We start from the raw sequence: 16,014 nt of genomic DNA, 5'->3' as shown, positions 1-16,014 counted from the left end.
GACTCCACTGCATCCGTCTCTAAACGATTATCATGTAACTAACTACTGAGAGAGGAACTTCGGACCCGTGTGTAAGTCACACACGTGGTAGCTAACTTTTTAAAAGGTGTGGAATAAATACTGTACCAGAGGCGGTTTCCCAGGCACCAGCATTCTCATTCCAGCCAGGCACTGTACCTGGTGTGAGATCTGAAGTTTTTATTCTGAGGTTAACCTACAGTGAGTGTGGAATGAACGTGATCCATTTTGATGCTTGCACAATATTTTTTTTTTAAATCCTTGATGCAGCGAGTGAAGGAACATTGGAGAACACCAGCACAAAACTGTTTCAGAAAAGTTGATGGTGGGAACCTTCCTTTATTTTCACTTTAGTTCATTTTTAATTGTTAACCAGGAGACGCCCGGCTGGCCCCATCTTGGGAATGTGCTTTTTTTCTGTTCGGGCACCGTTTCCAAGTTCAGCCACTTCGCAAGCACTGCCCTTGCCATTCAAAGCACCACTTTACTCAGCCTTCCAGTGACAGCATGGGCTCAGCAATGTGAACCCGTCAGATTGGGCAGGGGGCCTGGCTGTGGGAGATCAGGGAAGCTTTCCCTGGTGATTACTATCATTGACTCAGACGTCTCAAGCTGGACTCCAGTAGCAAACATCTCGAGTACAGAGTTGTCCACTTAATTATATGTAATATATTATTTACACTTGAAAGCAACTCAGTGTGTGTGTCTGTCTCTGGTCGCGTGTAGATCTATAGACGAGACGACACACAGACAATCCAAATGTGCTTCTCAAATCCTGCAGTGGCTCATCCAGCTTGGAACAGTGACTGACAGTCACAGTTACAACGGTTTGAAGAGGGAGGGGGAAATAAAGGCAATTTAAATTGCAACACTGCAAGTAGGCGTGACCGAGTCATATTAAAATTCGACCACTCGACGTTTGGATCGAATTAAAAATAATCTTGCCAAATCATCCTGAAAGCAGCGACGAGCCGACAAGACTCTCAGCGCTCGGTTCCTTATCATTTGACTGTTTCATTTCCCTCACGTTTATGGACCAGTTCCCGTCAAAACAAAAATGACCATTGTGTGGATCGGTAAGAGTGACGAGTTTGTAACAAATGGTCGCTTATTGTCTGTAGGGTGCAGTGATTATGGATTAGCACAGGAGAGGGCAGGGCTGCTCGGGTCGCTGTGTGTAGCAAAATGGAAAAACGACACTATTTTGGGTTAATTTAGGATGTTGCTATAGAAAACAAGATGTTTTTGTTTTTGAAGTGTATTGGAACTGATGCTGTCTCGTAAATTAGTTAAAAGAATTAATGATTTTATTGGAATCTGAGTGAGGTGCACTCTTTGAACAATGTGCAACATCAAGTTATCGCATTGCCTTGATAAATTACTCTCAGATGTTTAGATTGAGAATGTTTGTTTCCAAAATGAGGGACTGCAACTCCAAAAGGTTTGGCAGACATTTAAACGAGGAACTACAACCCCATGTGAAGAATAAAGTTTGGTTTTATATCGGAGTTTACAGTGCTTTCAGCCAGATTGTAAAGCAGCTGATAGTACCTTCTTATTTTCCACATTTTATTTTCAATTTAGTATCTTAAGGGCAGGTAATGACAAATTTACATTAACGTTCACACACGTCCCAGTACAGTTACCTGGATTTTGAGCAAGTTTAGTTACTGGGTAAATAATTTGACAAGATTTTAGCAAAGCTGGATGAACAAAAGCTTTTACAAATAATATGATGAATAATATTTCCTGCTCAAGTTCAATTTTTTTTGTTCCTTTTGAGATACCTATTTTTGAAAGTATCTTTCCTGATTGAGACATCACTGCATCACAGAAGATATCCTATTGGGAGCAGTGAATAACATTCCAATACAATTGAGTTTCTGAACTGTTATCTGTTGGATTTCAGGGCAGGGCAAATCCATAACACTAAATCTTACAAGAAAAATAATCATATCCTCACCTGCATTCAATCTTTATTTTGGATATCAGCACAAAAGGAAAGCTCCTCACAAAATATTAAGTTGTGGTGAAGAACATTCAATGAGGAAACTCTGACCACATACACGACCAGCATTTGGAACACTTAAACCATGATAAAACACTAATATAAACTATAACTACAATGATAAATTTACTCCCGAAATCTAAAAACAAAAATGTTCCAAATTTTCACAAATCGATGAGATAGAATTGAAATACTTAAATACTTTACTGGAAATTGAGACGCAGAAAGTGAAAATGACAGCCTACCAACCCAAACCCGACAGCCTACCAACTACCAACCCGGGGCTGGTTTAGCTCACCAGGCTAAATCGCTGGCTTTTAAAGCAGACCAAGCAGTCCAGCAGCACGGTTCGATTCCCGTACCAGCCTTCCCGGACAGGCGCCGGAGTGTGGCGACTAGGGGCTTTTCACAGTAACTTCATTGAAGCCTACTCGTGACAATAAGCGATTTTCATTTCATTTCAAAACTCTGTTAACACTATTTGTCTGTTCATCTTTGCTCCCTAAGCTGTTGAATATTTCCAGTGCGTTCAGTTGAAGTTAACGGTTTCCAGCCTTTGCATTAATGTTGAAGTCAAATGGAAGACTCAATTTTCACCTGTTTACCCACAATTTCCAGTGCATTGCAGTTGGCAATGCATCATTAAAATCTAAAACTTAACACATGTTGAATGGCGATCATTGCATCTTAAAAGCGAGGTGCATTCATTAGGCCTAGAAGAAACTCTTACAGTTTGCCAATAATTTCCAGGAGACATACACGATGGCTTGTGTTTATGAAAAGTGATTCGATAGTTAATTCAATATAAATCACATATGAACTTAGGAGATCAAATCAAATTATGTCAACATTTTGAAACCATCTAGAGCAGCTTATATCTCACCCGATCAGTTTCTTGGCCACTTTTGAATAACCAACAAGCACTTTGTCAACTTCAAAAGGTTTGGTTGACCCATCTCAGAATTTTTGAACTTGGTTTTCATGTTATTTAATATTAATTTGTGCAAAGGTGTCGTAAAATGTAAAAATGTAATCTGGACCCTCTTAAGAATTGTGTGCATGTATCCATATGCATGTATGCATGTGTTCCTTAAGGGAATTCAGTTTTGCCAGGGAACAAGTCAATGAAGAGCCTGTACAAGAACGTGTTTTAAGTAGGCACTCATTTAAGTCAGTCAACTGTAGCAAAACAACTTATTGGTTCATGGACTAACTTCTATAAACATGTTAGTTCAACAAAACAAAACTATAGCGTGCTCAAATATTTAGTTGTGTTGGCTATAAATTTTGATTTTGTACTCAATTTTCTACCTTGCCAGTTACCAAAAAATGCAAGCATTCGGAATTCTGATATTATTTTATATTAGAGATTATTATCAAATTTCGTAAGTTCTATTTTCTCAGGTAATTCTCATCAAATAAGTGGGATGTATCTAAATGAAGATTAATTTCCTTTAAAAATGGGAGCCTGGGAATCATCTGTTGCAAATAGATAAATGCATTTCTGTGGGAAATCATTTGGGATGAGGTACTGAAGTGGCAAGGGAATACGGCACTTTGCCAGAAAATAAGTGTAATTTACAGTTACTGTAAAGTGGCAAACTAAATAGGCTATTCTGTTACTAGGATGGCAACAGCTACAAGCTTTCACTAATTTGTCAAGGTGTGAAGATTGTTAACATTTTGATTGCTTGACTATTGTGAAGAAATCATATGAATCGCAAAGCAAAACAAATTATCACAATCCCAAAACGTTCTTGTGGTCCTCAGTATCTATGCCATGTCTCTGCATGTTCTATAACTTTATAAACATGCTGTTTCCAAGAAATGTTGAGTGGGACTATCAAAACCATGGATACATTTTTATGCAATCAATTTTTAAGCTTCAGTATATTATTTTAATTGTGAACAAATATGGCCCACTGTTTTAACCAGTATGTTTGATGGATGTGATATTTCCACTTTTTGAAGACAAAGGCAATGTAGCTGACATTTACGTATGCCCTCGAAAGTTATTTACCATACTTTAAAGTTAATTATTAGACCCGGTCTATGCTGATTCATACATTGCAGAGAATGAAGACACCAATTGAATGCCTTAAGCTTTATAATCTGCTCGTTGAAAAGTTTGATATTTGAATGTGGGTGAAAATCTCTGATGCACATGTCTGAATGTGAAATAGGGCAGATTAACAGTGAGACCCTGGAGTGGTCCAAGTTCATTTTTGATCAATCAAACTCACCCCAAATATTCATAGAAGCAGTCAAGATATCTGAAACAGTGAATTCTACGTAAACCATTTGGATGTCTGCCTGGGGACTTAAAGGACATTGTACAATTTAAGGAAGGTAATAAAAAGCACCGATTTTGCTCTAAATTTGGAATACAACACAAAGTTTGTGCTCATATAGCATCTTTATGATAATAAAATGTCCAAGGTGCTTCACACGAGCATTATGAAACAACATTTAATGCTGAACTCTAGAAGTGGTGCAGTGGTTAGCATTGCTGCCTCGCAGCGCCAGGGATCCGGGTTCAATTCCAACCTTGGCTGACCATCTGTGTCGCGTTTGCATATTCTCCCCATGTCTCGAGGGTTTCCTCCCACTTGACAAAGATGTGCAGGTTAGGTGGATTTGCCATTCAAAATGATCCCTTAGTGTCCAATGGTTAGGTGGAGTGAAGGGTTAAAGGGATGGGGTGGGGGAGTGAGCCTAGGCAGGGTGCTCTTTCAGAGAGTCAGTGTAGACTCGATGGGCTGAATGGGCACCAGCTGCACTGTAGGGGTTCTATGATTCAATAGGGCATTGTACAAATCTTGGTCAAAGAGGTAGGTTCTAAGGAGTTTATCAAAGGAAGGAAGAGCAGTAGAGTGGCGAAGAGGTTTTGGGAAGTTCTAAGCAGCATATTAAAGGAAAGACAAGAGGTAGATTGGTGAAGAGGTTTTGGCAAAATGTTCCAGAATTCAGGACCATGGTTAAGCTTGGAATATTCAAGAGGCCAGAATTAGAGGAGTGAAGATATCTTGGAGGGTTGTGGGGCTCTCAGAGATTACAGAGATAGGGATGAACAATCTTTGGAGGAATTTGAAAACAAGGATAAGATTTATTAAATGCAGGTGTTGCTTAACTGAAAGCCAGAGCAGGTCTATGAGCATGGAGTGATATGGGAGCGGGACAAATCAATCAATATCAATCAAGTTGTTGTAAAAGATGTACACAAAATGTGCCTCATTGCCACAGGGAAATACGAGTAAGGATTTAACAAGAAAGATTCAAAAGTGGAAATAACATGGTAAATAACATTAAATGTGCCGTGATGTGAAAGAGAATGTACTGGTGAGAGGAATTTCCATGAAGCAAATCACAGGAGCATAAATTTAAAGATAAAGATAAAGGGGGCAGCAGGGTAGCATGGTGGTTAGCATAAATGCTTCACAGCTCCAGGGTCCCAGGTTCGATTCCCGGCTGGGTCACTGTCTGTGTGGAGTCTGCACGTCCTCCCCCTGTGTGCGTGGGTTTCCTCCAGGTGCTCCGGTTTCCTCCCACAGTCCAAAGATGTGCGGGTTAGGTGGATTGGCCATGCTAAATTGCCCGTAGTGTCCTAATAAATGTAAGGTTAAGGGGGGGTTTGTTGGGTTACGGGTATAGGGTGGGTTTGAGTAGGGTGATCATGGCTCGGCACAACATTGAGGGCCGAAGGGCCTGTTCTGTGCTGTACTGTTCTATGTTCTATGTTCTATGTAAAATTGGCATGTAACAGGATATGGTAGTGTGGGACAAATTGATGCATGCCAGACAGCATTGTCAGAGACCCCTTACACCCAGGCTTTGCCCTTTTCCAGACCCTTCAATTGGGCAGAAGATACAGAAGTCTGAAGACCCGCACATCCAGAACATAGGAACAGCTTCTTCCCCACAGCTACCAGACTCCTCAACGACTCTCCCTTGGACTGATCTGTTCCTGTAAGAGCACTATTCATCGTGCCCTATGCTGCTCTTGTTTGGCCCTTGTTTCACACTGTAACCAATCACTATTTCTGGATGTACCGTTATCAATGTACTCTGTCGATTATTCTTTTGTCTACTATGTACGTACTGTGTACGTTCCCTTGGCCGCAGAAAAATATTTTTCACTGAACTTCGGTACATGTGACAATAAATATCAATCAATCATAACCTGAAGCAATTGAAAAAGATATAATAGAGTTTTTCAAAGGGAAAGATTAGAAGGGTTTTGCGATAAGGAAAATTAGAGGAGGATATAGAACATGTAAATGATATATATATTTGCAAGACTTATCAGAACATCCAAACAGATTGTTAAGAAGTCCATAAAAACAGATTGTGGTAATACAATACAAAATGCGCAAGTATTTTAGTATCTTTCTGCTCTCTTCACAGGACAACAAGAACTAAATGACCTTCAAGCCAAGGCTGAAGTGCACCACACAACAAAACACCAACTCTTACCACCCCCTTTTGAAGCTAGCACCACAAGACATTTACAAATTATGGATTGATAACAAGTGATGTCGATAAAAAGTATGGGGAGTAAATTCTGGGGAGGAATACAAAGGTCTTATGAGGGTTGGTGAGGAGCCATGTGGTACAGGAGGAAAATGATGAAATGTAGTGTCTGTTTTGGGTTCTGTAGCGATACAGACCTAAGTTGATTTGGTTTCAAAAAGATGGTAGGGTTCAACATCCAGAAATTCACTGCTATTTCCTCCAAAGGTAAGTAAAAAAAACAGCTGCATTGGTATTTCATTTTGCTAATGGCAGGTCATAATGTCGTCAGCCAACAGCTTAGTTTTATCATAATTTCTGCACAATATCTCTACTGATTTGAAAGTATTGGGGTTGAAACTCTCGTATATAGCCATTGCCCTTTTCAACTTATTTGGAGAGAAGAAAACAGGAAACAGCATGGACGGGCACTATTCAATTTTTACAAAGACCATTTGTCTATGCAGCTGTACACCCATGTGACTCCTTCAACTAAAGAAATACTGGTTAGGCACATGAAAATGAAGCAAGCATTCACTACATAAGAGAGCGAACCTGCAGAAATGTAGCCAACTAGTCAATAAAACAAATTATTTTGGCTACACATTTCAGTCTGTCATTATTCACTTCTGCAGAAAACAATATGCTTGCCTAAAAGCTAAAAGAAAGTGTCTGACTCCTGTCATGGTCACTGTGGAAGATACCTCTGACATAAAACTTGAGGACATTAGTAATTCCTTCGATAATGTGGACTGTGAATGGTTGATTATCACTACAATTCCTGATGGGTGAACTGCCAAGTCTTGATCTAATGATTCTGAACCTCATACTTTCTCTCTGTGTGTCAGTTTTGACAAATCAAGGCTGACACTCCAATGCAGTAGAGAGGGACTGCTGCACTGTTGGAGGTGCTATCTTCAAATTAGATGTTAATCCAAATGCCAGTCTTCCTATTTAGGTGAATGTAAAAGCTACCATGGTCAAGGTTTGAAGAAGAACAGGTGTTATTCCTGGTGTGCTGCCCAATATTTATTCCTCAATCAACATCAAAGGCCAGATTATCTGGCCATTATTACATTGCTGTTTGTGGGAGTTATCTGTGCACAAATTGGCTGCTGTATTTTTGACATCACAACCGTGACTAAACGTCAAAGGCACCTCAATGGTTACAAATTGCTTTGAGATATCCAGTGTTGTGAAAAGCAGTATAAAAGTGCAAGTCTTTCTCCCTAAAACGTGTCTAGATACCAGAATTTGTTGTGCAATGCTCACTTCCTAGGAAAGCAAAAGCAGCAATAATGCATAATCTGCACTGCAGCACTGTGTTTGTATCCACTTCCATTGCAATGTGCATATCCATACAGCAACACCATGCTCTTTCACTGCCCTGAATAATGTTTCCAACGTTTCCCTTTAGGACCTGAAATTGTAGACTTCTGCTCAGATTTATTATTATTCACTTTTAATAGTATAAAATCATGTAACAGGCATCTAAAATCACACGTTATCACGCTATTAATAAACTTTAGTTTTTTTTGTTGAAGGAAGGTGAACTGCTCATGTCATAGCTAAATATGGACATGATGTCTCAATGTCTTTCCTCAACATTATGCAATCTTTTTTTAACTCATATCTATTTAATATTTGAATGTTTTTTGTTAATTTATTCATTAGATTTACATATCACTGGAAAGGCCAGCATTTGTTGCCCATCTCTAATTGCCCTTGAGAAGGTGGTGAGCTGTGTTCTTGAACCCTGGCAGTCCATATAGCTTGCTCACAGTGCTGATTTTCTCTAGTAGTTTGATACAACAGAGTAACCAGTTCAGAGGGCAATTAACATTCAGCCACAGCACTGTGGGTCTGGAGTTTCATGTAGGCCAGACTGGGTAATGGCAACATTCCCCTCACTGCTACTACTATCATATGCACTGAAGAACAGCTAGAGGTCAAATTTGAAATTCTTCAGCCAGTTGGCAGCCACCTGATCGGCCTGGGTGTAGGTCAGTGAGACCGACCCTGAAGCACAGGTCGGGGCACTTGTCAATTATATAACCGTGGTTTGCACTTTGCCACAGCTACACAGGGATGAGTCATGCTGTCCTCAATGGAAGTGGTTGTTCTGGCAGGGCCCAACTCCAGTGTGAAACCAATTCAGTTTGACCCATTCACCGCGGGGGAGGTCAAAGCCTGGCATTTACAATGTGGCATTATCAACCAAGTGAATGTCTGTGGCTGGCAGGTAATTTCTGTACAGGTTGAACAGAGAGGGGACGAGTGCTGATCCTTGAGGTAGGCCATTTTGCTGCCTCTTCCATTTCCTTTCCTCAAGAGACATTAGTGAACCAGATGGGTTTTAATGATATTCCAGTTGCTTTAGGGTCATCATTACTGGCTTGTAAATTAATTGACCTTAAATTTCACCAGCTGCCATGGTGGGATTTGAACTCAATCCCCTAAAACATTAGTCCAGGCATCCCGATTGCTAGTCAGTTTTACCACTACCCTACTGCTCATTTAAAAATCGATTCAGATCATGGGCCAATATGGCACAGAAGGAGACCATTTGGTCACGGAATCCCTGCTGATTATCTTTGGGCCTTTATGAAGCCAATAGAAATATATATATAAAATATACAACTGTTTTGCATTTTCCAAATATATTAGTTTAACACAAGCACATATCAACGCCGAGTGAATATGAATTCCAGTTATCCCTGAGCCATTCAGGTGAACTGCCAACAAACCACATGAAGGTGAAGGTGCTTTTACACTGGACTTCATTCATTGTTAAACATAGGCTTGGCTGTAGTTAACCGCTCTGTGTTATTGCAATAATCATGGCACACATTCCACACCACTTTGCACCAACGCTAAAGTAGCACGAAGCTAAAGTCACTTCTATTTTGCACATACAGCTGAGTTAAATCCCATTAGTACCGAAATAATTTGTTTTGTGTCAAAACGGGGCGATATTTTCACCGTAACGAACCCGCTGATTTGCCGCCACCGTTTCCCCCACACAATACCGGGGACCACAATTCCAAAAGTGGCTCATGGATGTGAAATGATGCGGGACGTCCTGTAGACGTGGAAGTCAGATTCATTCTGCCTTGTCTAATAAAGCTGCTTGGTGTCCGATTAAATGTGTAAACGCGACCAGCTGTCCAGGAAAGTAGACCTCCGCAATTCTACAACCCTTTTCACAAAGAGCACGAACTCGGATACATTAACTTCAGCGGTTGGCAACATTTCACAAATAGAAATCCTGGGATATCGTCACCCTGCCATTGCCGTGGGGCGGTTGAGTCTGGCTAACGTTCCATGCTCATGGAAGCATTGACTGATACTTTGGGGGCATTTCTAGGTTGAAACGATATTCCTGCAGAATAATTTAAAAAAAATATATAATTAAAGAAACACTTAAAGCGCATGCAATTTACCCGCCAGCATCTTCGTAAGCTTGAATATGCAATCTGCATTTTGCATTGTTCAATCAGACACTTTGGTCACAATTTGAGTTACATTTAAACAGACGCTTAAACTTGTCCATTGTGCTGACTTGTAACCTTTTTAATTACAATCAATTGAAAACATGCCACAGAAGTTCGAGGATTTCCCAGTGAATTTATGTCTGATAAAGTCCATGTTGTAACTGAAATTCTGTGGCCCAATTTTCAATGCGTTCTCCAGTTTTCCACAAGTGCCGGGATTTGGTCTGTTCCACCTTTAAGGAGATTTCTGCAGATCCTCAATGAACGGGCGGAGGAACCATTCTTGACTGAAGGAATTCGTTGGAATTGTGAACCACTTTTTCCCTTTCCCCATCGTGCGTCCGTTTATAATTCACCCCACAATCTCACTTCAGTTCACAGGGGGAATATCCCTTGGCTCCCGAACATTTAGCGTGTTTGCCCGTTCGGAATCGGTAAAAATTCAGTGTTGAAATCTGAACACTGCAAATCCAGGTGCAATGGAAACGCCACCCAGTTGCTGTTACTGGTGTGAGAAGATCGCGTGTCCTGCACTTGATGGATGCATCAGAATTGAAGTAAAAGCCTGAGAGGACTCTCTCTCCTGGGCTCAGCAGCCAGTACCCACATCTCAGTTGCATTATTCAATCGGCTGCCAACAAAAATACGGAAGATGCCCGCAGAAGAGGGGAACATGCAAAGGCTGTGTGCAAGGCAAAATTAAAAATAACTTGTATATAAAATAAAAACATGAAATAATGGTTATAAGGTTCATTAAAAAGACGTGGAATAGTAGATAAAGTAACTATCGTCAGTCAGTTCGCGGCATTAAGCAGCATGAATTCAAACTGTGAATATAGTGCTTCCCTCTAGTCCTGGTTTGGGAGCTGCAACTGTATCGTTCCATATATATATATATATATAAATATATCGTGCTCATATATATTTCCCGTACGGTGTAGGTATGGCGCATCGCCAAATATCTTCCAACGAAGAGGATCCATCAACTAATCCCTGTGCAAGACAAATGGAATGTGTTAGATCCCTGCTTGGCAAAATGGAAATTGCACTGGTAAATCTATAAGCGAGTTAATCACTGGGACCAAACTCACTCCTTCAATTTCCAGCCGGTCCCTGGGAGAAATGCGAGGAAAAGGGGGCTGGTTTTTAAAATGACTTCCTCAAACCCGGGAGCCACTCAAAACGTCCCGAGGAGAAACTTAAAAGAAAGGAATTGCTGTATGAGTTCATTTTGACAAGAGTTCCGGAATCTGCTTCAGTAAAATAGGCAAATGCGAGTACGATTTTGCAACTTTGCCTTCACAATTCCGGTAACGTCGATCGCCAGCAGAACTCAAAGAACCGGCTGTTCCTGAGAGTTCAGTGAGAAACCAAATGAGAACAAAGCATTTATTCGGACATGTATTTACGATTAAACAAGGCTCCTTTAAAGAGCCGGCACTTTTTAATCACGGGAAAAATCTTAGTCACTTTTCACGTTGAATTTAGAAGTGGGGGCATTTAGTCTCTTAACTATTGGACATTATTGAGTGGGGGGGGGCATTGTTTGGAATGTGCCTTTGAAAAATGTGCGTGAAATGCATTTGCTATTAGGTGAAGATGCGTTTCAAGTTTTGTTTTGGCTCTTTACAATGATTGTCTTAGTCCTCTGAATTTCTGAATGGGATGAGATAGATGCCATTATTAATTTGCCAATACTGCATCGAAAAGTACTCCACTCACGGCGACTCTGCACAATTCTGCATTTTATTGTCACAGGTGAATATTGCGTTTCAGTGTCTGGAGGGTCGATTTCAGCAACAATCTGAATTCGGTTGGGAAAACGAAATGGATCACAGATAGGAGATCTCGGCCTCTCGGTGTCCCGGCAGCAGAACGAATTTGTTCCCGCATCCCGCGCTGTGTCTGTCTGGAAAACCAAAACCGATTTGGGTAAGTGATGGCTGTGAATAGTAGCGGAATGTTTCATCCCTTGGACACATTTGTCTGATTCCGACCGGAGTTCTCAGAAGGAGCATGTGTGTGTGTATGTGTAGGATATTCCCCTGACTGATACTGTCCATGTACAACTTCTGACTCCTCTCCGTCAGAGGATTAACAATTGAAAGTAGGTTTAATTCATAAACTAGTTGTCTTGATCAATAAGTCCCTTTGTGGCAATATGATTTGCGTTTCAGAAAATCCCCACTCCAGGACGAGACCTTCATTTCATTGTGACTTTTATTACTTTATATACTTTAATGTTGTTTGTTCAAATGTGAATGCCAGAGCCAGCAAAGCCTGCTCTTTCTTGCGATGCGGTAAACGGCAGCAATATTGTGGGTAGGACGGGGTTTCGGGCGCTCCTCCCACCTGCATGCAGACAACCTTTTCTGGTTAATGGATGAACGTGCTGGATTTGGAGACGTGGTTGGCAAAGCAATGGCTTGCGTTTGTCAATTGTGTGTCACGTCGCCTTTCATTCGTCCCCTTAGGCGCTCCACAGCGAGAACTGGCATCATTCCGGCTGACGGGAACCAACTGGGACCTCAGCGGCTCAGACTGGGCGAAAACCCTGCGCAGAGAGAGAGAGAAAGGGAGCTCCGAGGCAGGACTGGCGTTCTTTTCCATCGTTCGGCTGCTTTCACCTTGCAGTGAAGGGGAGAGCGGTGTAGGATGCACAAGGAGAGGTTGTAGACTCCCAACTTCAGGAGCTGTCATGAGCCACGGAAAAGACTGCAAAGAAAGGTACTCTTTCAGTAAGAATTGGAGATAGCAGTTTGGGGTTCCCCCTCACCCCACCCCCACCCCTAACCCCCTCCCCTACCCTCCCCCCACTCCCTCTACCAAGATTTTCTGTGCAGATTTCAATTACTCCCCTGTCTGCAAAGGAAATATCCCAACATCCAGGTGGCAATGGCGACTCTCATCAAAAACAAGCTTTCAAACGTGGCCACTTCTGTCTCGAACAAATCTCAGGCTAAAGTTAGCGGCGTGTTCGCCAGGTTGGGCTTTCAGGCGGCGACCGACGAGGAAGCCGTTGGCTTCGCGCAGTGCGACGACCTGGACTATGACCATCGGCAGGGGCTGCAGATGGACATTTTGAAAAGCGAAGAGGTGGCCGGAGAGGGAGAGACAGGGGCTGAGGGAGACAGTCACTACCAGAGAGAAGGCAACGCGCTGCCCCCTTCAACCCCCAAAGACGCGGAGCCGTGCGCCGAGCTCGCCGCTCAGGACAAACCCAAAATCACTGCCTGGGAAGCGGGCTGGAATGTGACCAACGCCATCCAGGTAAAGCAAACACCTTTCACCATTACTTTCAAAATCTAAATCCAACCCCCACCCCTCCCCGCCCTCCTCCCCACTCTCCCCGCGAGCGGCAACTTTTGACTCAGAATTGATAATGGAATAAAGAGAAAGTTAGTGTGGGTATAGATCTCTTTATTACTAACCGAAGGAACATGGATTATTTGTAATTTTAATTGAAAATAGATTGTAATTGGAGCAGAGCTTAAGTTTAGCTTTGTAAAACGATGCATTTTACTGCACCCAATGGTAAACAAGCCTAACATTGAAACGAATTGCAGATTAATGAATGTTATGGAAAAAAATAACAATATGTATTTAATTAGCTAGTGAGGATAAATGGTCTGTACCTTAAGCAGTGAATGAGCTCCTTTATAATGGGAATTATTAGCTATGGGTCTCATTCATGTAATACTGCATGTAAATGGCTGCTTATATACACATTTCAACTGCAATGTCTGTTCCTCTCCACGCTTTACTAATACTTTCTGCTGTACTGAAAACTTGCAGAACAGTGTGCCCACGTTGCGTTGTATCTGTCTTTCAGGGTATGTTCGTCCTGGGCTTGCCCTATGCCATCCTGCATGGAGGGTACCTCGGACTATTTTTAATCATTTTCGCTGCTGTTGTGTGTTGCTACACGGGGAAAATCCTGATCGCTTGCCTGTATGAGGAAAACGAAGACGGCCAACTGGTGAGAGTAAGAGACTCCTATGTAGACATTGCCAATGCCTGCTGCGCCCCTCGCTTCCCCAAGCTGGGCGGCAGGGTGGTGAATGTAGCCCAAATCATTGAGTTAATAATGACCTGCGTTTTGTACGTGGTTGTAAGCGGCAACCTGATGTATAACAGTTTCCCCAATCTGCCCATCTCTCAGAAATCGTGGTCCATTGTGGCCACCGCAGTGTTATTACCGTGCGCGTTTCTGAGAAATCTCAAAGCGGTGTCCAAGTTTAGCTTGCTCTGCACTCTGGCACATTTTGTTATTAACGTTTTAGTGATCGCCTACTGTCTGTCTCGAGCCCGCGATTGGGCCTGGGATAAAGTCAAATTCTACATTGATGTCAAAAAATTCCCAATTTCCATCGGCATTATCGTTTTCAGCTACACCTCACAGATCTTCCTGCCATCGCTAGAGGGCAACATGAAAAGCCCCAAAGAATTCCACAGTATGATGAACTGGACTCATATAGCGGCGTGTATACTAAAGGGACTGTTTGCCTTGGTCGCTTATTTGACCTGGGCAGATGAGACAGAAGAGGTAATTACAGACAATCTCCCCTCGACTATCAGGGCAGTGGTCAACATGTTCCTGGTGGCCAAAGCCTTGCTCTCCTACCCTCTCCCCTTCTTCGCAGCTGTAGAAGTCTTAGAGAAGTCCATTTTCCAAGAGGGGCGGATTGCAATGTTTACTAATTGCTATGGGATGGATGGTAAACTCAAATCATGGGGGTTAGCTTTACGGTGTATCCTCGTGGTCTTGACTTTGCTGATGGCCATGTATATCCCTCATTTTGCTCTGTTAATGGGGCTGACTGGGAGCCTCACGGGTGCTGGCCTCTGTTTTCTGCTCCCAAGCCTCTTCCACCTCAAACTTTTGTGGCGAAAACTGCAGTGGCATCATGTCTTTTTCGATGTCTCCATATTTGTCATAGGTTCTATCTGCAGCGTGTCCGGGCTCATCCATTCGGTAGAGGGACTAATTGAGGCTTACGACTCCAACACAAGCGACTGAGAGCATGCGTACGTCTCCTCTAGATCCACAAAAAACATTTCAGATAGGCGCCCATTTTAATTTTGCGCAAACTCAAATTGTTACCTAAAATGGTCAAGTACAGGAACAATTCCATTAGTGTAAAAGTCTACAATTAAATCCTTACCGCATTGCGGCAACCCAATGCAATTACAATTCAACGTGATACAAGTGAAGATGACAGGGCCAGCCTTCAAAAACACCTTGATGTACTTCCAGAGTATTTCAAAGATGCAGTACTGGCGGGGTGCTGCTGTAATTAACTGGCTTCCCAACATTATAGGAATTTCAACAGTGCGTCTTTAGACTGGAAGCGTTTTAAAATCCATGATTATTATATGGAGAGAAAATATATGTGCTATCCAAGCGACTATTTCATGAACATGTGGAAATGTTTTAAACCGTATGTGTGGTGTGGTTATACATGGCGGAATGTATAATGCGAAGTTTATCTTGAAGTATACATTGTGTAATATAAATATATATACATATATGGCATAATAAATAAGAGTATATAATACATTTTGGTGGTGTTATTTATAACGCTGGATGCAGGGGAATTGCACGTTTTTAAATCAGTGAACAATTATTGTGCAAAACGGCAACAGAAATAGCCAGGGCGCCACATTTGACTAATCTCTTCTGACCTGTTTAACAAATAATGGCGTTTGCGTTCTATACGTTAACAGTGGACCCCAAGGCAGGAGCCTCCCGCTATTTGTACATGAACGCAAATATATTCCATCCATCACAATTGCAAAAAAAGCCTCCACTTACACCGTCTAATCCGACCACACTTTCCAGACTTTATTTTTAGTTTTTAAAAAGTAAACTAGAGAATTCGATGTGTTTTATTTTAGAGGGGCTGAGGGTGTAGACTAGGAAATCATATTACTGAACTAACGCACCTATATATAAAATTAATCGATAAAATGAGAATGATCAGC

At 41.8% G+C, this 16,014-nt stretch overlaps 1 protein-coding gene across 4 annotated transcripts; it reads left to right on the top strand.

Moving 5' to 3' along the window:
* Positions 1-969: 969 nt before the first annotated feature.
* slc32a1 (solute carrier family 32 member 1) lies at positions 970-15,587 on the top strand. 4 transcript variants are annotated; one of them, XM_038803440.1, is made up of 5 exons: positions 970-1,094; positions 6,431-6,763; positions 11,788-11,961; positions 12,504-13,299; positions 13,862-15,587. In XM_038803440.1, the coding sequence occupies exons 4-5, from the start codon at positions 12,925-12,927 to the stop codon at positions 15,047-15,049; spliced, it is 1,563 nt and encodes a 520-aa protein (XP_038659368.1). In that variant the 5' UTR covers positions 970-1,094; positions 6,431-6,763; positions 11,788-11,961; positions 12,504-12,924; the 3' UTR covers positions 15,050-15,587. The 4 variants fall into 4 exon arrangements, with proteins under 4 accessions (XP_038659368.1, XP_038659367.1, XP_038659365.1 ...); XM_038803439.1 differs by lacking the exons at positions 970-1,094; positions 6,431-6,763 and adding an exon at positions 10,802-11,080; XM_038803437.1 differs by lacking the exons at positions 970-1,094; positions 6,431-6,763 and adding an exon at positions 11,135-11,339.
* Positions 15,588-16,014: the final 427 nt, after the last annotated feature.

The sequence above is a fragment of the Scyliorhinus canicula genome, chromosome 7 (genome assembly GCF_902713615.1).
Source record: "Scyliorhinus canicula chromosome 7, sScyCan1.1, whole genome shotgun sequence".
NCBI lineage: Eukaryota > Metazoa > Chordata > Chondrichthyes > Carcharhiniformes > Scyliorhinidae > Scyliorhinus > Scyliorhinus canicula.
This window is presented reverse-complemented; position numbering and strand designations above follow the sequence as displayed.